At 38.1% G+C, this 26,413-nt stretch overlaps 1 protein-coding gene across 1 annotated transcript in view; it reads right to left on the reverse strand.

The window, feature by feature from the left end:
* BBS7 (Bardet-Biedl syndrome 7) overlaps nucleotides 1-26,413 on the reverse strand; it is a 31,894-nt gene that overhangs the window by 2,262 nt on the left and 3,219 nt on the right. The window contains exons 3-15 of the mRNA XM_006917747.3: nucleotides 24,778-24,840; nucleotides 23,183-23,358; nucleotides 20,648-20,834; nucleotides 18,636-18,708; nucleotides 18,146-18,262; nucleotides 16,854-16,984; nucleotides 14,458-14,542; nucleotides 13,624-13,726; nucleotides 11,919-12,111; nucleotides 10,621-10,695; nucleotides 8,068-8,133; nucleotides 4,330-4,469; nucleotides 2,280-2,444 (exon numbers count right to left, since the gene is read on the reverse strand). Of these exons, the coding sequence (XP_006917809.1) occupies nucleotides 2,280-2,444; nucleotides 4,330-4,469; nucleotides 8,068-8,133; nucleotides 10,621-10,695; nucleotides 11,919-12,111; nucleotides 13,624-13,726; nucleotides 14,458-14,542; nucleotides 16,854-16,984; nucleotides 18,146-18,262; nucleotides 18,636-18,708; nucleotides 20,648-20,834; nucleotides 23,183-23,358; nucleotides 24,778-24,840 (1,574 nt within the window). The remainder of the gene's footprint in view (nucleotides 1-2,279; nucleotides 2,445-4,329; nucleotides 4,470-8,067; nucleotides 8,134-10,620; nucleotides 10,696-11,918; nucleotides 12,112-13,623; nucleotides 13,727-14,457; nucleotides 14,543-16,853; nucleotides 16,985-18,145; nucleotides 18,263-18,635; nucleotides 18,709-20,647; nucleotides 20,835-23,182; nucleotides 23,359-24,777; nucleotides 24,841-26,413) is intronic.

Below are 26,413 nucleotides of genomic sequence, written 5' to 3' on the forward strand. Positions count from 1 at the left end.
TTTAGCAGTGTATTCCATGTCTGGAATCCACGGGAATCCACCAGCGCTGCTCAATCCTGGGCCTCTGTTCCCTGGGACTAGCGGGAAAAAGCAGCTCAAGGGCAGCTGAGAGGACACAGAGCTACATGGAGCTGCTGGCGGCCACCACGCCGCCACACAGGAAAGCCAGTGAAGACGAAAACAGAGCTACGGGAAGGGAAACAGTCTGAGGACACCAGTTAAGCCACTGATGAAGCTGTGCCTCAGGCAGATTACCGCTAGCCTTTTGGGTTACAGGAGCCGATACACTCCTTTTATTTGGTTAAGCCTGCTTGCGGTTGGTTCTTTTTTACGATGACCAAAAGTTTCCGAATTAATATATGCTATCTTTCATGTATTCAAAGTTGCCTTTTTATTTGGTGTTCACACCCACACACAAATAGTTTATACTGACCAGCTGTAGTTGACTACGGAATTGTTTCTCCAGAAAGATGAGTGATAGATACTTACAATTTTGATCCCAGTTTTTAGAAATTATGAGATTTTCACTGGTCTTTAATTTTAACCGATGCTATTTAATTAAACACACAGTCCCTGACTCGGGAAGGACTCATCACGCCATGAAGTAAATGCTACCATCTCCATTCTTCAGAGGAGAAAACCTAAGCTCAGAGTGAACCACAACAGTTACGGTCACACGGCTAGTGAGCCACAGCAGCAGGACCCGAACTAAGCACGTCAGGCTCCAAAGCCCAGGTGTCTGTGTGTGTCTCACTCGGGTACCAGACGCACCAAGCACCACTGAGTTCAACACCATGCGCTAGGTGGGGACTCGGAGGGGACATCTGAAGGTAACTAAAAAACAGACTCTGCCCAGCAGGAGCTTATGCTCTAATTTAGAGAGACAAGCTTACGTAAAAACTATTACATACTGCAACCAAATGACAGTAAATACCTACAGCAGGTAAGAATAAAATGCTATGGGCACAGAGAACAGAATCAGGGCAGGCTTAAAACATGCAGCTACTCAGTTGGGCCTTAAAGAAAGAGTTTCAATTGTTAAAAAAAAAAAAATATGTAAGGAAACAGAATGGTAAAGAGCAAAAGTATGCTATTATAAAAATACACAATATGCTAGGGGCATGTCGAATTGTCTGCTATGATTAAAGTGTGAGGTTTGCTGTGGTTCTTGAAAACAGGACTCATGACTACAGGTTTAGACACAGATGAGATCCCCTGGAAGTACAGTGGAACTCATCCTACAACCAGTTAGGTTTCTGGAGAGTTCTTGGTTCCAAAAGGCTGCATTCTGAGGTAAAATTATGAGTTCACAGCTGTTTCCAGAATTTAGCATGCTAAAGTCTCAGCTAGGAAGTAGGAAGTAGAAGACCTCAATAATCTGCTTAGGTGAAGAATCCTTAAGAGAGGAGGAGAGAGGATAAGAAGCCCCCTCCCCTCCAAACAAAACAAAATTTAAAAAAAAACAAAAGATCAAATGACTGAAAACCACCTACAGAGGTAAGAGAATGAGCACGCAGAGGCCTGGAAGAGGCGGGCGGTACAAGCTCGGACAGCACAGCGGAGAAATGAGCCTCAGCCAAGTAGGAAGTCGGTTCACACTCAGAGACAGGGACGAAGGAGGAGGACATTTTCCCCTCCACTGCAGTCAGAAATGGAAACTACGGGAGATGAGTGGGAAGAGGGTGGGGGTGCGACTGGGAGCGACGAGCTGCCACCGCCCTGGCCACCTCCAACACGATGGCCTCGAAGCCCCGCACGATCCAAGCTCCCAAGTGCTGAGCCTATTTTTGCATAAGGAAATCCAATCGCAGTTCTCACTCACCAGATTCGAATGTTCGAATCACTGAGGACTGCCATGTTCACAATGTCTTCCTACCGATGGCTAGAGGAATGGATTACTCCACTGAATCACCTCTTTGATGCCAATAAAGTTGAAAACTTTTCTTTCATGTAACTTCTGCATACTTCTACTAAAGAACTTTCCTACCGATTTTACATGGACATTTTGTTATTGTTATTGCTCTTCTGAAAGGGTCTTTTCAAAGTATTTCTTTTCTCACTGGTTATTGTTGGGGATGGGAAATGTATTGATCTTTCATATTCATCTCTATTCAGTCATTTTTCAAACTCATTAATTCGACTTGTTTTTCAACAGATTCTCTTGAACCGTACAGGTTTTCGATCCTATGATTTGCAAATGATTCTTGCTTTAAAATGAATGAAAATTAGAAGTTCCGTTTATAGGAAAACCCTGAGAGGCAGTAACGAGTGTGACTTGCCTGCAGTGACTTTCCAGCTGCGTGTCGAGGAAGGTGTTCTGGAAGTAAAAGGTCGCGCTCTCTCCTGCCGGCGGCTTCTCGGGGACTTCGGGCAGGCAGAACACCACCCACGAGTGCACTTCAGCGAAGCTGAACTGGCCAGTCAAGGTCAGCGTATTCACGGGCCTGCCATTTCACAGGAGAGGTGCACGTTCATGTGTGGGGACACGCATGTACACAACACATTAACAAACAGTTTGGTCACAGTAGCTGAACAAATATAAAAGCATTCATTTAATTTTTCTCAGGTTAATCTTACGTATCAGATAAATAAACATTTAGATTTTATGAAAAAATGAGTGCTTAGCCACACCTCTGCTTTTAATATTCAGGTAAGTGTCAAAATTTGTTTTCATTATAACATGATTTACAGGTAAAATTCGGTTTACTCAGATTTCATTTTTAAAAAGTCCATCTAATATTTCTACTATACAAACTACAAACCGTACTTTACAAGACTCTCTCTAGGGAAATAATCAGCACAATGTGAAGGCAAAGACGCGGTCTTTTAAATAAAATAAACAGACGTGAAGCCCTGCGCCGGGCTCGCTGCGCTGTGGGCAGGTCAGGGGAGGATGCCTTCCACCTTGCAGGGGTGGGCGCAACACTGTCCATCTCGCCAAGATCACACACACGTACACGCAAAAGGTAAAGTAAATCAAACAGATTTTAAATAAATCAAATGAATAATTATAAACAGTTAGGAAAACATATTGTTTGTGGAATGAAAGGTTCAGAAGGAATTTTAAGAAGACAGAGCATGAAGAACCCTAAGAACTCTAAGGGACTTCGCATCATCCAGACCAACTCTCTTATTTGCAGACGAGAAAGCGAGAGCCCAGACAAACAGAAACAGATGCGAGACTGTAACCTGGGGCTCCTGGTTCCCAGTTTGCTGCTGTTCTTCCCAGCGGGCTGTGGAACCGCCACCAACAACCTTGGCTTTGAAGCAGGAAGACACCCCCAAAAGAATCTACCCTCTTTAATGTTTTCAAAAAATCTTTCCTTACATCTTATTTAAAGGACATCTTTAAAATTACAAGCTGCAATAGAAGAAGCATGGGCTTTGGCCTCAACTCCTGGCTGTTTCTCACATCAGCAAGTTACCTGCTTTTCCTAGCCTCCATGTCTTTCTTCTACAATAGCAAAGACAACAATAATGTTTTTATTGATGTTGTGTATCTTCAGGTAATCAACAGAAATGAAACAAATGCATTCCTTTCATCGATTGTATTTCCCAAGGCAAATTTGTTCTTATATCTCGACAGCTATAAATTATCAGTTTGTTTGTTTATTTTTTATTTATTTATTTTTTATGGTGACATTGGTTAACAAAATCCGGTAAGTTTCAGGTGTACAATTTAGCAGTAAGGCATATATATATATACTGCATTGTGCATTCACCACCTCCATTTCTCATGTGTAAAATGGAAACATTACCACTGTCTTGTTACGAGGACTTAAATGATAATGCCTAAAGAATCTTGCGCAATGCACGGCACGGGGAAATACTGAACAATTTCTTTCTTTCCTTCCTCCTTTATTTAAGCTCATGGTTTCTCATCCCCGAGGAAGAAAGTGAAAAACATCAAAAAGGAAGATGCTTAGGTTAGAATGGAAGTCAGAAATAACACGATCTGCTGCTCTGTGAGTATTTCCCGAGGTGAAACAGAAAGAACAAGAATGTTTGAGGCTGATACGTCAAGATCCTGTTCACAGAAAACTCAAGTGCTAAATGCTATTTGCTCACGACAGGTGTTTGAGAGAGAGAACTGTGACTCTCCTGGTCTCAGAATGCCAGTACGTGAGAAAGTTAGCAAAGTCCAGCTCAAACCAGCTTCTAAAAGAAGACAAAGAATCTTATAAATCTATTAGAAATACTAATCCATAGCATTTAAATATTTAATTTGAAAATATACAAACAGCTACCAGAATTCACACTATAAAACGACAGCGTGTTTATCTGCATAGTGTGATATCCTAAAAATAAACTGCTCCTCCCCTGTCCTACCTGTCATGATCAATGCAGTGAGTTCTTTGATGGAGCGAGAGGGGCTTGATAAGGTACTGGCGGACCTGGCAGGTTTTGGGTTGAATTCTTGGAGTCACATATGCTTGAAGCGTGCCATACTGGCCTTCAATTGAGCGAATCTGATTCAATGCAAAAGAGGAAAGAAAAAAAAAAAACATCTAGCAATATAAACGTTATCTTGAAAATGTTCAACACAAGTAGTCAGGTATTTAGGCCTTAATCTATTCTATAATATCTTGAAGAAAATAATGACATTCTATTAAACAACTACTTTTTTACCATTAGAGTAAAGGAAAATTTTTAAAGATTTTAGCAGCTGAAAGCAAAATTAAACCATCTACATGTTATCCCCACCACATATTTTTAGGTGATCTGTCTATACTTAGCAATGCTATACCATTCCAAAAGACAGTCATTCTTACATACTAACCTATCACCTTTAAACACAGGTGAATATTTTACAAGATTCACATTGAAAACGGTTGAAATTTAAACATTTTCATTGAAGGGATAAGTGGGTTTTCCAAAGAGCTAAAACTTATATGGAATACTTCACTTTCTCCGAAATGGGAGCATTATAGCATAAAGCTGTTGTTATAAAAATCTATTGACAGAAAAAAATGTTCCCAAGAACGTAACTCGACTTTCTATGAAAATAGAGAAGTATAATCATAATCTATTACAACATATTTAGATTAGGAGATTCTTTTGAGCTATTTTGCATATGGCTGGTTGGATATCCTGTGAATTCAAAAACAGCTCACAGAAAATAATAATTCATTAAACTATGACGCCCTAATTTTAGAGGCGTTAGAAAGACGTCCAGCTTCTCCCTCCCGCCCCCTTTCAGTTCTTCTCAGCTCTAATTCATGGGACGAACTGCAGTCCCTCTTGTATTACAAAGACAGCTTCTCTAACTTACGCTTTTCCTGGCATGTGAGGAAAAAAAAATTTAAAAAAATCAATGTTTTACCTAAATGGGAAAGATCAATACAAGTTTAAAGCAAGATTTGGTGCAAATGTTACACTGCAAATATTGCTCTGAATGGGAAGACAGAAAAGATAAAAGGAAAAGAAATAATGAATAACAATATTTTATTTTTATAAAGCTATATTTTAGGGTTTCTTTTTAAAGGGTATGCTTACGCATAATTTTAAAGGGTTAAGTTGCACATAATTTTTTCCACAATAAAAGTCATAACGTTTTCTCTGGTTACATAATTCATATTCATTATTAAAACATCCAAACGATAATGAAAACTTAGGATGAAGATATGTCACCTAAAATCCCACCACCCAGAGATGATCATTTTTGCTATTTTGGTAGTCAATCTCTCATATACCGTTCTACGCAGGTGTACAGAAACAAATAGATAATTTCACGTAAATAAATTCTATTTCTATCACAGACACCTGTTTTTATTTGTAATAGTCATTTTCCCCTCACTCTGCCTGTCCTGGCACCGGTGCTTCCTCCCGCTCCCTCCCATCCACAGCCCACCCGATGGTATAACCTACCACACCGATGGGCTTATGTTCTTTCCACACCTTCTTTCATAGTTCCATCATTATAAATAATATATATATATGGATGGATTTTATCTGCATTTAGTGTTTTTCATGGGATTTGCTCCATGTTGACAGGAATAGACCGGCTCATCTTTACCACAGCTGTGTTAATATTCTGTGGGATGGACGGCTAATTTATTCAACCATTCGATTACTGAATGTTCACTTTGGTCCCACTTTCCTGCCTCTACAAACAGTGCTGTGGTTAATGCACATCCGTGTGGACTATACTGTGATTTCACTGCTGTGAAATAGATTCCTCCAAATGGAACCATTGCCTGTTTTTCCAAAGTAACTATAACAATCTTTATTTCCTTCAGCTGTATTTGGGAGTGTCCTTTTCCTCTTCTCTGCCACCTGGTGATGCTGCTCTTTAAAATTTTTTGCTAATCTCTCAGATAAGCGGAAATTGTGTTTTGTTATTTTATTTTAAATTTCCCTAATAATGAGGTAGAACATTTTCTTTCCGTATTTGTTAGCTTTTTGATTCCTTCTTCTGTCTGAACTGCCTATCCATAGCCTTTGCCTATTTTCCTTATTGGGTGGAAATGACTTTTAGGTAGCCTTTATATTATATTGATATTCACTCATTATCTGGAAGACAAGTAAATCTCCCTCTTCTTTTTAAAATAACTAGGTAGTTAACTGATCTGAATTTTTTCGTATATGACATAAGAATCCACTTAATTTTCCTCCAGATGGATGCCGGTGTAGCAACACCAATTTCTAAAAAGAGATAGCAACTGAGTAGAATTTTTCCCGATACAAATGTCATGCTTTAAATTTACATAAACGTGTGCTGGGTTCTATTTCTAGACTGGATTTTGTTGCATGGCCTATTAACTCAGGCTTTGTAAATACCCCACGATGCTTTTATTATAGGAGTTTTATAGTATGTTTTAGCATTTCGCCTTTTCTTCTTTCTCATAGTTTTCTTGGCTCTTTTCAGGCATTTATTCTTTCCTCTAAACTTCGAAATTACTGTGGCAAATTTAAAAAAAGAACAGAGCTTTTTAATATTTTTAGGCCCACTTCCTACTTTATTGGCACCAACTGTGAAAATGCAATTTAAAATGTTTAATTGGATTACATAAGATATGCTTAAATACATTCCTTTAGTAATACATTTATCCTAGTTTTCAATTTTCCTTTCAAAAATAAATGAAAGGGGACTTATGTAGATTAAAATAAATTATTTAGGAAAAAAATTACATTTCACTGAAACGTCCTTAATCAGATGTGAAAAAATTGTGTAACAGAATCTCTCTTGAAAAAAAACATACTCTGAGTCTCAGAACATCGGCAACACCAGGAAAAATGTGACAGTCCTCCTTAGTCTTTAGGTCATAAATGTATCAAAAATAAATTTTAAATCTTACATTACAAATTAAACCACTAAAAGACTTACATGCCATGATCAGTATTTAACTGGAGAAGTGATTATGTTACTAAATTGCTTTAAAAAACTAAAAGATTTGCTCTAGAATAAATAGTAATAAATGTCACTGGCGTACAATCGGAGAAATCCAGGTATTAGGAAAATACAGGACAGATGCTCAGATGTTTCAATAACCAAATGACCTTATTTGGACCATGAGATCAAACAAATTGTAAAAACAAAAATCAGTAAAATCTGAACACTAAATATTTTATGATATTAAGGAATCATTGTCGATTTTTCTTAGGTGTGATAACAATATTATAGTTATGTTGGAAAAAAGTTATATTTTAGACATGTACTGAAATATTTACAAAAGAAATTATAAAGTGTCTTGTATTTACTTCAAAATAATTTGGAATGAAGAGTGACAGTATAAATAAGATTGCCATGAGCTGATCACTGCTGAAACTGAAATCATTACTTTTACACGTTTGAAACTTTCCGTATAACAGAAAATCAGAAAAAAATTTCCCATTGTTGGAAATTAAGGATTGATAATGTAAGAAAAGGTGATTGACTGAGTGATAATAGCAGAGATAGTGGTCTGGGCTGAATTAAAACCTAACGGGTCATTTAAAAGTCATTACTCCAAAATGATTCATTTCAGGGAGAAACTGAATGCAAAGAAATATCAGATGTTGCAAGATAGACCAAGAGAAAGGAGAAAGTTCAAACTTTCAAGTAAAGGTAATTTCAAACATTTTTACCTTGAGCTCCAGCCTTGTGGTATTTGCCTGGCACCGGTAAGTGGCGAGAAGAAAGTTGTCATTTGACTGGGAAAAATTCAAAGTTAAGGAAAAGCATGAATCCATGTCTTTAAGGATAAAAAGGCATCAATGTTGGCTACCATTTACTGAGCACCTGCCATTTGGGTGGCACTGTGCTAAATGCTCTTTGCTTATTCCTACAAACAACCCCATGTGGTAAGTTTTACTAAGTAACTTAGCGGATGAAGAAACCAAGGCATAAGGGGTTGGGTGAATTTCCCAAAAGCCAGTTAGTAATGAAGCTGGAATTCAAATTCATATCTTTAAGACTCTAAAGCTGATGCTCTTTCCCATCTTGAGTCTCTACGACGTTTTAAAATATGAATTGTTCTAAAAATTTAACAAATGGTACAAACTCCTAATGTTTATAAGACAAAAACATCGATGGTATAGAATGTCTTTGATTTTCACAAATACTTATTTCTCAGAAGACTGAGAAATATCTCAGCTCTGTATTCCCACCAAGTAGCACAGTACCTGGCTTACTGTAGGAATTCAATACATGTTTGTTGAATTAAATTGGAGAGGTTACTTTCAATAATAACTTCTTGAAAATAAATAGTAACTATTAAAATAGAAAAATACATCTAGGTTGATAAATTGCAAATACAAAGCAATATGAATATTTGACGTGTAATTTTCATGTAGTTATATTCCTATTTTTAATACATAACTGAACAAAAAGGATGCTAATCTCAAAAAGGAAATTCGAACATTAACATTTCAAATCATTTACACTCAGTAAACACAGAGGCTCGATCAACTTAAGAACATATTTTGTGTGATTAAAAATAAATGTTATTTACTTAAGTATTTATGAATAAAATGACAATAGAGTAGAAGGGATAGAATGTCCAGGATTAAGTTTGGAATGGGGGAGGAGGGTAAAGAACATAAAGTAAGACTGGCTGTACGCCAAAGCTGTGATGAGTATGTGGAGATAATTATACTATTCTTTCTACTTTTCTATATACTTGAAGTCTCCATAATAAGGTTTTTATAAAGCTATCATTCCAGAAAATGGGTTTTAGATTAGCATAAAATACTCATTCCGAAGAATCCTGCAGTGATGTAAATAAAAGAGGTTAACTTTGAAATTAAAAATTTTATGTTAATATTAACTTGATTTTCTAAATAATCATAAAAATGTAGGTCCTAATCTTTTTATGTGTTCTCAAACAGGGATGACAAATCATAGATAATACAATATAACTGTTATAAAATTTATCAAGGAAAAAAAGCTTTACTACGAAATGATATTGTATTGACAACTATTCCCTAATGTAGCTGTCACCTTTGTCCTTCATCTGTTCTTTTTATTCCTCCCTTTCTAATATGTGTAACTTCCCAGCTCCAGTCGCCATGTCCTGCTCTGGCTTGCCTTCTGCAGTGCAGCTCCCCCGGACCTAACGTTGACCCCACCTTCTCTTCGGGAGCCCCACCCAGCTCCGAGACGCTGGTCTGACAGCACTAAGCAGAAAGAAGTGATACCAGAAGCACGTCCGAGAGCTCTGCCAGGAGCTCCAGGTACTTTGCACATGGTTAAGTGCTCAGTAAACATCTGCTGAATAACGGTTAAGCGATTCAACAAGCCCCGGAAAGCGAGGGCAGACAGAAAGAACAGATCATGTTCAAATGAAGGAATGTGTAAACTATACAGCATTTTCGAGAAATTTTAAAAATTTCAGCTTGGCATAAAAAATGTGCATAGAAGGGAAGGTAGCAGCTGGTGAAAGATAAGTTGGAGACGTTGAACGGTGGAAAATTTTTTATGTCACAGTGAGGAATCTAGACTTACATGCAACAGGAAACAAGAAATCTTTAAAAGGTTTTGAGAAAGAAATGACACGACGATGTTTGCATTTCAGGAAGCCCTCTAGGGGAGGTGTACAGCAAAGCTGGAAGGGAGAGGCAACACCGGAAGCAGACAAAGTGGGGACGAGCAGTTCGAGCAAGCATGAGTGGGGCCTGGAAAGTGAACAGAAGGGGAAATGAAGCAGGGTAAAGGTTTAACAGCCAGGGAGGTAGAACCGGCAGAAACCAGTTGCTCACTGGATTTGAGAGATCAGAGAAAGCAAGAAGTCTAAGCCAACATCCTAGTTTCTGGATTACCAGAGGATAATGAAAAGTGAAGCACTTGCAAATATTGTATGAAGGGAGAGGCTGAAGAAGAAACGTTGAACCCTAGTGGCATTTATTGGTTTTATCCAAAACAGAGTAATAGAAATGAAAGCGTCAGGAGCAGCAGTCTCCAACCTGTTTGGCACCAGGGACCAGTGCTCCTATGATATTCTAATGCCTGATGATCTGAGGCGGAGCTGAGGCGGTTACGCTAGTGCTGGGGAGTGGCTATAAATACAGATGAAGCTTCGCCCGCTTGCCCGCCGCTCACCTCCTGCTGTGCGGCCCAGTTCCTAACAGGCCAGGGACCAGTCTGTGACCCAGGGGGTTGGGGATCCCTGGTCTAAAGAAGTCTTTCTATTTCTTACTCACCTCAGAATCACAGCTGCTAAAGCTGACAACAGCAGAATTTTTATCCACGTCAAGTAAGTCTACTGGAACATCGCTCTACAGTCAATGTTAAGAAAAAGGAGGTTCAGATGGAAAACTAAAAATTTTCGCAAAACGTATTTTCTCTAGGGCTTCTCCTTGTGTTCATCTTTAAATTTGAGAATATAAAGTCTCTTAATTTATATTTGATAATATGTACTTCTAGAAGGTAAACAGAGAATAAATGTTATATTACAATGGCCCATGTTTTCCTAATTTGGATTAACAGAAATTATAGAATATCACCTCTCACTACCCCATTAAAAGTATCATCTTTCTCTTTTTGTCAGTGCTAAATACGCTATGGGCTACAAATAATCGTAAGGCCATTCTGATCACGCCAGCTTCATTGTTTTGGTCAATTTGAACTTGGGCGGTAACACAGACGGGAGGTGACCTTCGGCCTCCTCTGGACAGAGGCAGTTTCGCAGAGACACGGTCGCCTTTCGCTATGCACTATGCCCCTGGAGCTGCCCGAAGCAGCGGGCTCTGCGCTGGCACTAGTTAAGAGAGATTTCCACCTTTACGTTTTAACTAATAATCTGCTCTCTCCACACGTTTTTAAACCTTGTCTTCCTCTTCTTTATTCTTTTCTCATTTTCTGACAGGCTCTTTAGTCATTTGCTTGTTTTCCGTTCATCGTACTGTCATCCTTTTCCACTTTCTGACTATCTTCCAACTTAAAGGACTAATTAAATATACTGATGGAGTTATATTTGTATAACATAAATATAATACATGCAGTTGTACCTCATTAAGCCTAAATTTCACCTTCGAAACTATCTACTGTGCCTACTGACCTACCTGGTAACTGGTGGCTGATGAGCAAGCTGTCCTGCAGGCTATCGTTTTAGTATATGGAGCTTTAAAAAAGGTTCAAATAAGGGCATCAACTACTAGAGATCTCTAGGTCACGGCCCTCGTAAGCTCCCAGTGAAGGCTAAGGAACACGCCCTGACATCCTCAGTGACTCGCCCTGACAATTAAGTCCATCTGTCCTCTGTCTAATATGTACAGGACAAATAAAAGGTATAGTTTAGATAATCTATGAGCAAAGGTATAGTTTAGGTAATCTATGATTACCTCATGGAAGATTAAGATAAACCTTTAAAATTACTACCTAAACTAAATGACGAACGTCTAAAATTACCATCTAAAAGTGTTCAATAATAATGAGGGCAGATGACTGGTGTGCGAAATAGATCTAGTCATAAAAGGAAGAAGTCAGAGGTTTTGCTCACCTGTATTAAGACGTTATCTATTGCCGTCTGCACCTCTAAGATTAGGCTGTAGCTGGCATCATCTTTATTTAACGTAAACTTGTCATTTATACTAAAGGAAGGTACTGTGGACACTGCTTTGCTTGACTGAGAAGCCTGCTGATATTTCTCTCTCTCCTGTAGGACCTTATACTGCAGCTGTTCCAACTCACTCCTGGAGGAAAACATACACAACTGTGTTACCGGTAAGTACAAACTTACTTAGACTTAGAATATTTGTTAAAATGTGAGACATTTACCTCTGCAAAATGAATTTTTATTGGTTGAGCTAGAACTATAGTGCTAATAGAAACAAAATTTATGCTGCTATGACCAAATGATTCCACATTAGTTACCTCTAATCTAAAAAATCAAAACATCTACTCGGTCCTATAGTAGCAATATTAATAAAGAATCATTAAGTATCAAATAGTCAACTCTAGTTGGAGGCGCGCATCTGGTTACACACAGCACCAAGCAGAAGAGAATCTGACCGCCCTGGTGCAGGGGGATACAACAGCCTTAAGGAGAAGCGGCGGTCAACACGGGCCTTTCAGTAAGACACGAGCGGAGGTGGACAAAATAAGGAGTTCGCAGAGCACTGACATCCGGGGGACCACGAGGACGATTGGGAGCCAGCGGGACAGCGGAGGTCCCACTGAATGCTGGGGAGGGTCGTGCGGAGCCTGCACTGTGCAGGCTCCAGTTACCCAGAAAGATGGCACGCGAACGAAGCAACAGGAACCGGGTTGGAACAACAGGAGGCTTAGCGACCCCAGTGCGGGGGGGACGTCGCGGAGCAGCCTGGAAGGGGTTTGTGCAGTGAACGAAGGATTCACACGTTCGAGCACAGAGCGCCTCACATGCACCTGCGCTCCAGGTGCTGAATGAACCAGGCAGCAGCTTCTCCCGAGCGGCCCCAGAGGAGGCGGCCTTGGTTACAAACACGAGGCAGGTTCCCGAGGACGTGAGACAGTCCTCGGGGACGCTCCTCGCTATCCTGCTGTGTGAACACGACGGCTTGCTCTCCTGCTGGCTCTGGAGGACTGGTGTGTGGAGAACCTGTGGTGTGGCCTTAGTGAACTAGCACTTGCGGCCTTAAAAACTTCTGTACCCCTCTACTGTCCAAAAACGCTGGCCCCGCGCTCCCCCGACAGGACGGCAAGGGCTGACGTGGGAAGAGCAGCCATTAAAAGTTCCAGCAACTCCCACTTCTTCATCATATGAGGCAGTTTTACTTGAGTCCTCTTCAAAGCACTTGTCAGACTGAAGAGGCCACCAAAGCAATCCCTGTGTCTAAGGAAGTCAGCATTACTCACTTCCAGTAAGAACACTTAAAAGCCAAAATTACAGATTCAGAAAGGTCCACAGGAGCGGTGAACGTTAGAATTAATGAAGAACAGAGCCATCTGTGTTAGATTCCTTCTAATGTCTGCGAAAAAACAAAGCATTACAACTACCTATAACCATATAGAATAAAATACACAAAAAGTACATTTCTAACTCTAAAATATTAATCAAAACTTACTGCTAATTTCCTCAAACTGATAAACATTCATTTTAAAAAAGTAATAAACTACTTAGTAATATTAATTCCTTCCAATAAAATATATTGTATCCATTAGTAATAATAATTTTTAAAAAAAGCCACATACGTCATGAGATGAAAAAGAGGCAGTGAAATTACCGTAAAGTAGAAATTTTATTCTGCATCTCCTGATTAATTCTCAGTTCTTCTCCGGGGCCGCTTTCCTTATGAACGGGCTCTGTGGTCAGACCTGTAACCCAGCCTGTAGAGACGAGCCACAGTCAGGCACCATTCAGTGCTGCTGGTGTTAAATGAAACCCTAGTTTACACACCCTTTGCCCACCGACATCACCTTCACTTAACTCCTACGACATGTTCCTCTTCGAAAAAACAAAACAAAAGCAAAAGAAACCAAGCCGGAAAATATTCAAACCATAAAGAAATTACTTCGGCATTTTATAACACTATTTTTGCTTTGCCTGAAAGACTATAATACTATGATTAAGGAAATCTTTCAATTATTAATTTACAGCTTTAGCATTCAGTATGGAATTAGTCAACATTCTAGCAAATGCTAGGTGGTAATAGCTGATAATAAAAATTGTTTTTCAGAAATTATTTTCATGGAAAGCTGAACTCTTGTATAACTATTATGAGAATGCAAAAATGACCTACTCAAAAGTAAGCGAGTTTTAATAAGAAATGTATACAGTAACAAACTAAATTTTTTTTAAACCGAAAAATATCACTTAACATTTAAAGATATTAGTGACATGCCAAGCACTCTTAAAAACTATCGTTTAAACATTAACTGTTTTGTAAATCGATTGGCCCACTCCTTCCCTCATTTTTTAACCAATAAGGCTGTTAATGCTGTAGATAAGTGAATTACTAGTAACACTTTTTTTTAAAGTAGTCATCCGAAGCAATCTATTAAATTTACATTTTTTATTATCGATTTTTTCTTCAACTACCTATTACCCTTTGCCTTACCTGAGTATGTGGATACCACGATTTCATCATAGCCATCTTTACCTACACAGCCGCCCTGGATAGACGTGACACTTTCAGACAACGTCTGAAATAAATTTAAGATCAAGCACTTTATTAGCAACTAAAAATTTTGCAGATATGTTCAAATAAACCACAAAACTTATTTTCCTGTTTCCAGACATTCAACATACATTTACTGAATACTCTTTTATATAGATGCTGAGATTAGAAAGGCAAAAATCCTGCACAAATGTCAGAAAACTTATGTGTTTTTAAATTCTAGGAATGACTGAAAATGACTTATGTATTTGCGTGTACCATTCAGCTAAAGTAGTCATTTAATGAGCAAAAATTGTTTCTTTATATAAAGAAGTTGTTTAAAAATTATATAAGCAAAACTCTCAAAATATTTAGTCTATCATCAGAATTCCAGAGACCACCTCTCATGTGTTTTCTCTGAATTGTTTTTCAGATTAATAAAGAAGATGAAAGCAAGATTTTCAGGAAGTTCAGGGCTTACATCTCTTTTAAGCAGTACTCCCCAAACTTGTCTGATAATAATCACTTGGGTGAGTGAACAAATCTGTATTTTTAACGGAACACTCTATGCCAGTGGCTTTTATGCTATTTGGAAAGCAAGCAATGTATTTTACATTGCAATCTGGTAGAGATTCACACATGAACATACACAACAGATATCATTTAAAAGGTTTATGTTGCACCCTGGCATATTCTAATCCATTCTATCTCACTAAAAAAAAAAAAATGTGCTGGCAACCCACTAATGGGTTTTGACAAGCAGTCTGAAAACCTCTGCCAGGTAATGCTTATCAGGAAAGACTGAGACCCATTGTGGTAAAGGAGAAGGTGGAGGAAATTGACCCTCCCGGCAGGAGGCGAATCTCTGAGCTGCTCTGCACATCAGGCTCTGGGCTCTTCCTGACACTAGTTACCTGCGAGATTCAAGTAACAAAGGGTTGTTATAAATTTGCAAAATGTTAGCTTTTTTTTAACGAGCAGATCTCACAAATACTACAAGTCTTCAAAACTTTTTATTCATGTTCTCATTAAAGTAATTCTGAAAAAAAACAAAACAAAAACTTTACACCCTCCTGTACATTTTTAAGCTGTCTTTTGGGTTTTTCATCGCAACTTTCAATAGTTACAAAAAATGTAATTTCTGGAAGTTTGAACTTTTTTGATTAACCAACCATCGGTCCAGACTGTGTCAGATAAGAGGACTTCAGATCAGGAAAACAATAGAGAGTGAATCTGAGAAGAGGCCGTGTGTTTGCAGCCTTAACGCAATCTGAAAGCAGTGCCCTGTCATTAGACAAACAGGACGAAGAAGGAAGACAGGGTTTCTCAGTGTCACCCCAGGGAAGGAGGGAAAGCTCTGTCAGCACAGGAGTTTGGAACAGAAGCCGAAGCGGAGACTTAAGGTCTAATGAGTTTCTCAGGGGTTGATGAGAAAAAGAACAGGAGATTACAGACAAAGGACTATTGTATACTTTAGGATTACTGTATGCAAAGGATTATTGTAAACTATTGTTTGCATTATTAGCAAGAGGCTTTTTACATCAAAAATGAACAAATATGAAATCGAGAAAATAAGTTGTATAATATTTTATCCCCGTATTATCTATATAATACACCTTAGTACACCAAAATATCTGTATTTGCTGATCTGCAGTTAAAGTTGGGACTGGCAGGTATCGCTATTAGAGGAATTAGACAAAAAAAAAAAAAAAAAGAAATTTGACACCGAATTGTGCCTTTTTGTTTTTAAACTGCCTCAATGCATCCTGTGTGAGGCAGGATGGAAAACCCTGGACTAGAGAATTCTATTTCATGAAAATGAAAGATTCGGTTTATACCAGAATGCCTCTCCATGTGACTCTGTACCTTGGGATAAATAAGCTGAATTACATTTAAAATTTGTGAACTAAAAATTACTCTTATCTAGTATTTCTTATACTGTGGACCCAGGGGTGGCTAAAAGTAACATTGCTACTTTTCCCTCTCTGCTTAAGGATATTTTTTATATTGTCTTGAAACCTTATCACTTTAAGAAAAACACTTTCATTTAAGTAACCCAAACATGTTAGTCCTGTAATCAATTATGCATTGTAGAAACTAAGGCAAAATTTTTAATACTTTAGATGTACAATATTTAGAAACTGAATGAAAAATGTATTATTCAGCTTGAAGGCAAGAGTCTTCTATTCAAACATAAGAGTGGTCTAAGAGATTTTGATAACATCAAAGCAGCAATATTTTAAGCCAAACATAAGATTGCAATGTATTTCATTTAATAAAACCCCAATCATCATACTCGACTCTATAACTGTTTGATAAATAAAAAGCATGTATGGCCTTTTTATCGACGAACCCACCTGATCGAATCGCAGCACAGGCTCGTTTGCATGATCGAAGCTGTAAACCTCCACTAGGCCATCATCTCTCCCAACCAGTAAGTCTTTAACCCCGTCACCCACGATGTCAAAGCTGTCAATGCATAAAACACCTTTAAAAAAGTGATGTGAGAAGTTATTAAGAAGACTAATATCATGGTCAAGTACATATCAAACAAGAAAATATGTATGTACCAAATCAAAGTTAAAAAACAACAATAACAACAAAAAACTTTGAGCACAATCAGGTGGCCTTTCTTTTCCACCCACATCCATCCATTTCCAAGGCTTTAAATATCATCTACGTGCAACGGCCCCTAAGTTCCCATCTCCAGCTCTGGCCTCTCCCAGTTTTCTGCTTGTTCGTTTGTTCTGTCTTGGTAAATTAGATGTCATACCCCCACTTAGAACTCTCCAAAGACTTTCCAATTCCAACCCTTCTCCAAGGCTCAGGAGGACCTCCAGGATTCGGCCCCACCCGTCTGACGTCACCTCCCTCCAGCTATTGCATTCAGCCACACTGGTCCTCCCAGGAATTCACTGCTCCACAAATGAATCAAGTCCATCTCTGCCTTAAGCCCTCATCTATTCCTCTTCAGGGAACATTCTTTTCCCTCAAATCTTTACATTACTAATTCCCTATCAGTCAGATCTGAGCTCAGATTTCACCCGCTATAAGACTTTCCAGGACCGCCCAGTGGAAGCAGCCCTCCTCCTTCTCCCCATCACTCTCTAGCACGTAATCCTGGTGCATTTTCTTCAGGTGACTGACCGGCTGAAGCTATCCTATTTATTCATTTGTTTATCCTCTGTCTCCCCCTAACAAGTAAGTAGAAACATGCTGTACTTATAAACAGCCATCTCGCTACCTACCAAGTCAGATATAAATTCCCCTCTGAAAAGTACAAATTCCTTAGAAAACAGGAAGTCACTGTACATCTTCCTCGCCTCACACCAAATCCTCCCAAATCCCAAGCAGTACCCTACGACCGAAGAAGCACGGATTGAGCGCAGAGTGATGTTACAGATGGACATTAGCCCGTAAGGGCCTCGCCGTCCCAAATCACTATTTGCATGTCTTACTTTAAAAAATTATGCCAAAAATTACGATAGATCTGCTAAATAAACAAGTAGCAAAGGTATCTGAGATGGCTCTGTGAATTGCTAAGTCTGTTATCTATGTACTATGAATAAATAAAACAGAATAAACTATGTAAGCTGGGATATTTAATAATTACCGAAATTTCAGAATCTGAACTACATCAAAAACACACCTCCCCTCTTGTTCTCATTTCGAATCTCCCACTTGTGTATCGGCTTGGCTGTGGTGACCTGAATAATCCCGAGTTTTCCATCTGATGTTCCAAACAAAAGGTCTTCTCCAGAGTCACCTAGTTATAATGAAAACCAATAAATCGTATTTATCCCACAACTCGTCTCTTGAAAATCAAAATATTTGCATGTATGTTGACTTTCATTTAAAAATCTCATTTAAAAATATAAAAAGATAGAAGACTTAATTTGGGAGGATGATTACATAGTCACAATCTAACTTTAAGAGGAGAAAACTGGAAATTAAAGTTCAATAACTTATTACTGTTCATTACTGGCAAGTTATCAGAAAACAAGAGTCTCAATTACAGTTCATATTCTTTCTACAAGTTCCCATTTTCACTTTATAGTTAAATGATTAAAAACCTGGAACGTCTAGACATAACGTAATGCGCTCCCTTATCTGATAGTGAAGAATGAAATCCTGATTACCGCCAATCCCACCGTGCAACGCTAAAGCAGTCGGCGGGCCGGGAACTTCAACTTCATATAAAACGTCGGATCCCTGAGGGAGAACAAGTGTTTTAAAGCTGAAACACAGTACGAATTTAAAATGATACAGGCACTCGGAGATAACATCAACATTCATGTAAGGAACTCTACAGTAACACTTGAAAACATTAGGTTGTGAATATTAACTTGCATTTGTTAGCAATTTTGCATGTGTTAACTCATTTTAAAACATAAATAAAATGAAAACATCGAGAAGAGAAATACTTAAAAGAGTCTCTATTTTCGATACTTTTCATGTGAAATTCCGTATGCCCGAAGGCTTGACACTGTAAATTTTCCTAACAAAACTCTCTGGGGACACTGGTTTCTCCCGTCCTAACTCATGGGCTTTCACATAGAGCACATTCTAACATTTAAACAGACCCAAAGCTACTTTCTAAGGGAAATTCTGGCCTTGCCTTTGGGTGTTTCCAAAACCCACTCCAGTGAGAGGCAGAAAGACCTGCTATTTAGATAAAGAAACAAGTTAGATCCTTTCATTCGTCTTTAAAAAAAAAAAAAAAAAAGCGATGCTCAGTTAGTGCACAGGATTTGTGAAGCTGTAAAGAATGTCTCAGTACTTAAACTCAGAAGGAAAACTCATGATAAATCATACGATGAAAAAAAAATGCAAATTTATAGTAAAAAATTTAAATATCTATAGAACATATAAGAGAGCCACGTGCTTTATCTTTTATTTAAAGTAACACGTAAGAATTTACAGATATCTACATATAACTACATAAATACAAAAGAATACACACAAGACTGTTTTAAAAGGCCACGTCTGGGACCACAGATCGCCTAAAAGGCAGCTGGGAGCGGGCAGAGCGTTTAGGGCAGAGGACAGACTGCAACTGCTTTCCATAAATCCTTAGTGATTTTTTTTTTTTATATACAATAAGCATATGGATCTCTTACTGTTAAACAGAGCATAATCCTAGAATTCAGCTACATCAACTTTTGATTGGATGCTAGCTAGCTCCTGTTAAGCCTTATTCACAGCACAGACAAGGGGAGAAATTAATCATTCATGCTTCTAGAATGAAACTCGAACAGCGGCTTTAATTCCCCTTAGGGAAAAAAAACTTCATAGAACCGCTGGATTTTTCCTTTTATGAAAGGGCTGATGCCAAGACATGCATGGCCATCTGGCTGTGAAACTCCAGAGAGAGACGGCCAGTGGTGGCACGGAACAAGCAGCCAGGCTTCTGTTCAACCACGACACTCAGCCTAAGTTTCTCAATCAATCACTCCGCCTGTGATTTGTTACTGGCACTTAAACTTTATTTTATAGGTCCTAGTGTAGGTATGTATTTTATTGAAAGTCACTTTTAAGAAGACATAACTATAACTATTATTACTGACAACAACAGCCTTAGTAGATGTTTTAGCCAATCGCAGTTTTTAATTTTTCTCCACTATCACTCATTTACATATCTAGCAAATATTTACTGAGTGCCTATTGTTCCACGCACTGTCGTAAACTGTGGGTCAACTCAAGCGATACAGGCCTGATCACAAACATCTCCTGCTAAAGCCTAACACCCTCTCTCCAACCCAACTGCCTCCTTTAATTTGATTTTTGGGAGAGGAGAGAGTGATGGAGGAAGAAAGCAGGAAAGCAAGCAAGCGAGAAAAGAAAGAAAAGGTAAGAAGGGTTTTTTGTAGCAAAGGCACTCTATTCCGGTTATCTTAGCTCAAAATTCGTGTGGAGAGACGGACATTAGCCCTTTTATCCATAAATGCCCCTCTAAGAACTTGCCAAAGATATCAACACATTTGCCTCAAGTAAAAAAAATTAGTTTATCAATTAAAATAGTAAACTTTTTTTCCAGATATCATTTTAAGCCATTTAAAGTGGCTAGTAATCACTAATTTATCTCAAGTACACGCTGTCCTATTCATTAACCTAAATTATGAAAAGTTATAAAAATGCAAATAACAGCAACCTGTAAAACTCTGAGAACTCTGTCTTGGCAGGCCAATACCGGTGTAACGCGAGATAACCTTTCCACAGGAAGGCAGATGACGTCATTGATTCTGTCCCCAGAAAGGTAATAATGTTGGTCTTTGCAGTCACAATAGTGGTTATAGATATAACTTGCACTGAGGAAGAGGTCTGAGCCAGATACGTACCTGAGAACATTAAAAGTACTTTAAGACATCCATTGTTTGAAAAATAAGCATAGAAAAATCCTGAATTTTTTTCAGAGATAAAAAGTGCGTTTACACAATTTACTACTTTATCACAAACTTAGAGACACAGTTTTGTTTTGTTTTTGTTTTTGTCTTCCATTTCCCCCCACTAATTTCTAGCTTTCTGGTATAACACTGATTCTGAAAGCTGAAAATGAAGATCTTAAGGCTTCGGGCTTCTCAAAAATCGAGGTCAGAAAAACTGAAAACAGACAAAATAACGATAATTTGTCTTTATCTGAAGACAAATAATATTTTAAAAAGTAACTTTTTGAACACGTACTGTGTGCCAAGCATTGTCCTAAGTGATTGACACGTATTAGCTCGATGCTCGCAACTCTGTAAACTAGGAACCATCACTACCCCTTTTCACAGGTGAATGACAAAATGTTAAGTAACTTGCCTAACGGCACACAGCTAGTAGATGTGGACCAGGCTGCAACTGAGGTCGTTTTCAACTCCAAAGCAAGCCGTTTTAACTACCAGACTGTACTGCCTAGCAAAGGCTAGCTGAAGTGAATCTACTTTAAACTAAAGGATAAACAGTGGAAAAATGACTTCATTAGCATTTTATCTTGAAAAAAGAAAAACAAGTTCATTTCATAGTATACTTAATAAAATGCAGGCAATAATCACAACTATGTTCTAATTCTTAAGACTGAATAAAGTTTTCACAGGGGGACCTGAAATTTTTTAACAAAAATTATATACCTTTCCCTTCTAGATTGCTATTACCATGCGATCACAGAGAGGGTACTATGGTTTTATTTGAAGGTTTCACATATTTCTACTCCTCTAAAGTATATTTAAAATATTTTTATACTATAATTATTCCTTATCCTATAATGATCCTCATTTTCTTTTTCAATCATTGTTTAGGGGGCCTCGCTTCGTGGCTCTGCATATGATTTCAGCAGTCCTCTCAAAATCATTTCTATCAACCTAATGAAAATTCACCTTTACCAAGGTTTGAAATTTCTTTTGGAAATCCATCTGCATTACATTTGCATTACGCTGTCCAAGTACTACCTGGTGTCCATTTTTATGGACAAGAGTCAGACGGATGGAAACATCAAGCAGAGAAGGGGGTGTGAGTGATAATCGATTTGATAAGTGGTTGATTTCCTTACTGAATATAGTTATAACCTGTTTTCCCAGGCAACCTTGCAAAAACGTGGAGATGCAGGTAATAGTTTTTCAAAAAAGTGAGTAGAGAACCTTTCCATCCCACCTCTGCCGCGCCAGCAAGAACATCTCAGAAACGGGGTAGAGAGACGATTTGTCAGGTCCTCCTCCCCGCAGGCAGCTCCTTACCTTCTCACCTCCGTCCAGTACCTTTCTGAACGGGCACGGTACGCGGAGCCATGCTAACAACTACTTTATTACTTCCATTTTAGTATTTTATCGTTGGCTATTCCTATCTACAAAAACATTTCAAAAGTATTATTTTCTTGTGGAACCACTGAAAGTACTTCCACTTGTCATTGTTTAATTCTTATCTAATCTCGTCAAATTTTGCAACACATCAGGATGCGTGTTGTACATTATGCAGAATTATACGAGAGAGCTGGACTGGATCAGCAGTCTCCGAATGGGGGTCTGGCTGCTTATACAACTTGGCTGCATCAGATGCAAATCCAGAACTTTTTCCTTTTAACCCACCCCCAATAATTACGAATCTGCATGTATAAAGTAGGACAAGGATCTGATTGTTTTTAAGCTTCCAGGGGATTCTCCTTAGTAGCAGATCTGAGGAACGGTAAATAAGAGGAACTTTAAAGCTCTTTCCAGCCCACGATTCAAAAACTAAACTAAAATTATAATTCCAAACTTCACATTTCAGGAAACCATGAAGGGAGCTATTTTTCACTTAGAGTCTTACCTGACTCACCTGAAATGATGCCCTATGACAGTCACGAACTTTAAGGGCCAGTCTCTTAAGAAAATGATGCTACCTGAAAACCAGAACTCTCAGAGACAGCACAGAAACAGAAGCTTAAATATCTGGAGATTTCTTTTACTTTTTCATTTTATACTTTGATCATGAATCATAACTGAACCAACCAGTCAAAAATGAATGTATAAATACTAAAAAAAGTCTTAAAAACGTTTCAACCACCAATTGATTTTATATTGATTCTAGCTCAAATTTAATTTCTGACTCATAAAGTACCTTCAGTCAACTGTATTTCCCAGAAAACCTATTAAGATATGATACTTAATCAGCTATTTGTCACCTCTCCAAAATATTATAAATGGATACATAAAAACAAAGAGAATAAACATACATAGCTTTAATGCTTTCAGTGAGGTTTGTTTCAAAAGAGAGGAACTGTTTTCCTCTCTTTGTGAAGCCTCTAATCTCAGACCCCGCAGCAACGAAAATTTTCTCCTGGGGCGTGTTCAGAACCCCTCCCAGTTCCAGTCTTGCAATCTTCTGCCCCGGTAAAGTCTTGAACACTGCCTGCAAAAATCATTGGTGGAAAATTAAGTACACAGATTTACCGTAAGCATCTTCCTTTACTGTAAAAAAACGCTGTGATTTTAAATTTGCAAAAATACTACAGGTCTACTATACAGAAATATCTTTAGAAATAAATGTATTTACTTCAGTAGGTCTTCTGGGTTTTTTTGCTAAATACCTTCAAACTTTGGAATACTTATTCCCAGATATTTCAGTGACATGATTAAAATCTAAACTCTCGCAACTCAAAGTAGGATTCACTAAGCAGCAACATCACATCACTAACTTTATTAAAAATGCAGAATCTCAGGCCCAATCCCAGATCTACAGAATGAGAATCTACATTTTAACAAGATTCTCCAGCTGGTTCCAATAAACATGTTATTATACTTTAATCATCATTTAAAAACTAATATCTCTTGGCTTCTTTATAATTTTTATAAATTTTAGTATAAATAAAGGACTATAGGACTTACTGGAAACCTGAATGTTTAACTTTATATTTGTCTATTTAATGGGAAACAACGTATCATCGAATTCTTCCTAGCTATTTTCCATTTTATTACCAGCATCAGAGTCTTCTTCCCCTATAACTTTATACACAGCAAGCAAAAAAACGAATAATTGAAAATTGAGTTTCTGATAAGTTTTCACCCTCTTTGCCTTTTTCGTAAATTCCATACAAGGTATAATGAATATAAAAGTTCACATCTCAAACCCATCACTTGTAAACTATGACCTGTGAATATATCGCTTCCTAGATTAGGTTATATTAAGTAGCAAGGGCGATGGGAGAGTCACTTCCATGTTGCATTATGTTCTATAAGCCGCTATCTTAGCAGACGGACAGATTTTCCAGTCTGTCTGAAAACGTAAGTCACCACGTTGTGACAGGGCCTGTGAAAGACCACATAGCAAGGAACTGTGGGGGCCTCAAGATGCTGAGAACAGGCTCTGGCTTACAGAAAGCAATAAAGTGGGGACCTCAGTCCTACGACAGGAAGGAACTAAATTCTGCCAACAACCATGTGAGCTCAGAATAGCACTCGGAGCTCCAGAAAGGAATAGAGCTTGGCTAACATATATACATTGCAGACATGCGAAACTCTGAGCCCAGGCTCCAGACTCACAGATACTGTGAGTTAATACATATGTGTTGTTTTAAGTCCTTAAGTTTGAGGTAATTTGCTGCACATCATAAAAAACAAATAACTCACCCTAGGCTGTCAAAAGTGTTTTACAAATAGCTGGCAAATGACTCTTGTACTGTCTACAGCCTCATACTTCATATAACGACTTCCTCCACAGCCCACCTTTCACTGTATTTTAGAAAATGTTTAACCTAGGATTATTCAATAAGTAGCGTGTTACTCTTTTAGAAAATCCTTTTTTCCCCCTAAATAAAAAAGCCATACATACCACCGCTTCTCCTTTCTTCATGCCAAAGCACGTAACTACCCCATCATGATCTCCAAGAACCACCTGTGATAGAGTGAAGAGAATCCAAAATTACTACTATGCTCTATGAACTACATATGGAGAAAACAATATTCTCGATTTATAAATTATGATTTTAAAAGCAGAGATAAAAAATCTGGGAAAGACACCACCACAAAAAATAATCCCCCCCAGAATTACAGAGAAAGGCCAGAGAGAAGGTCGTGGGGCGCTGTTACAGAAGCAGCCGGCCATACTTTCTGTTGCAACGATGTAGACAGAACAGAACGGGGACAGAAATGGCGGAGGTGGGCGGCAAGTGGGGGGACTTTTTTTCCTTAAGTGGAGCATAAGAATGCTTTATGATTGATTTTCAAAACAGATTATCTATTAAGGATGTGACTGACTTACTTGATATTTTTAAAACCTTTGTAAAGGAAAATTTTTAACATATGCAAAAGTAATCAGAATATTTTAATGAATTCCAATGTATCCATCATCCAGTAACAATGATCAGTTACCATTGTGGCCAATGGATTATTCTGAAATATATAGAGAGACTAACACTTCTTTCTCAGAAACTGATAATCAAGAAGAGGAAAGGTAAGAAATGGATTAGGAAAACGATTACCTTTCATCTCATACATATGCACACATGGATACATGTAGAGGTGTGTGCATGTGTGCATAAATGAATAAGTCACTCATCCCAAGAATCAAAGTACAAATATTCAAGCACAAAGAAACATTAGACAATTGGCCGAGTATTAGGATATAAAACGAGTCTCAAATATCAAAAAGTTGACATCACACAGACTTTGTTCTCAGACCACTGATTCTTGACTTTCTGCGGGGAGATCACCAACCTCTGTGTGTTTCATGAAAACTGCACTTTCTCCCTAGAGTGATGAACATTCGCGAATAATTACGTTCACATTTTCGGGAGACTGATGCGCTTTGGTACTGGCAGAGATTTCTTTTCAGATGAAAAATATGTAATAATAGTTAAGGTTTGATTTTTTGACAACACACTACTCCAAGAATTTCTACAACAAGAATCTATTACAGGGATTCCCAAAGTGTGGTTCCTTGACCCCTGGAAGTCAATGAGAACCTTTTGGGGAATGTGTCGGGTCAACAGTATGTTTGGAAGTAAATCTTTATCTCCTTTTTCACTGGGTTGGTTGATATTTACACGCTGGTGCAGAGTAATAGTGGCTAAGATTACTGGTGTCTGACAAGAAACAAAACAATGACACCGAACCATACCAGTCGTGTGTAATCTTCATCGCGTTTGAGAAGAAAAAAAAGTTTTGTGTAAGAATGTCCTTGAGGAGGCAGTAAAAATTAATCTTATTGAATCCTGACCTTTGAATACACGCCTTTTTAACATTTAGTGTAAGAAAAAAGGAAGTATGCATTAAGCACTTCTGCTGCATATCCAAAGAGTCTTCAGGAAAAACACGTGAATAACTGAGCTATGAGCTGAACTATCCACTTTTTCGAGAAACACCTTTTTTAAGAATGAAGAATAACCAACAACTGTTGTTATTAAAACATGGGTATTTTGTGGAATTTTTAAAACCTGAAGGAAGAAGTGAGCTTGTTATTTCAAAGG

The sequence above is a fragment of the Pteropus alecto genome, unplaced genomic scaffold (assembly GCF_000325575.1).
Source record: "Pteropus alecto unplaced genomic scaffold, ASM32557v1 scaffold17, whole genome shotgun sequence".
Classification (NCBI taxonomy): domain Eukaryota; kingdom Metazoa; phylum Chordata; class Mammalia; order Chiroptera; family Pteropodidae; genus Pteropus; species Pteropus alecto.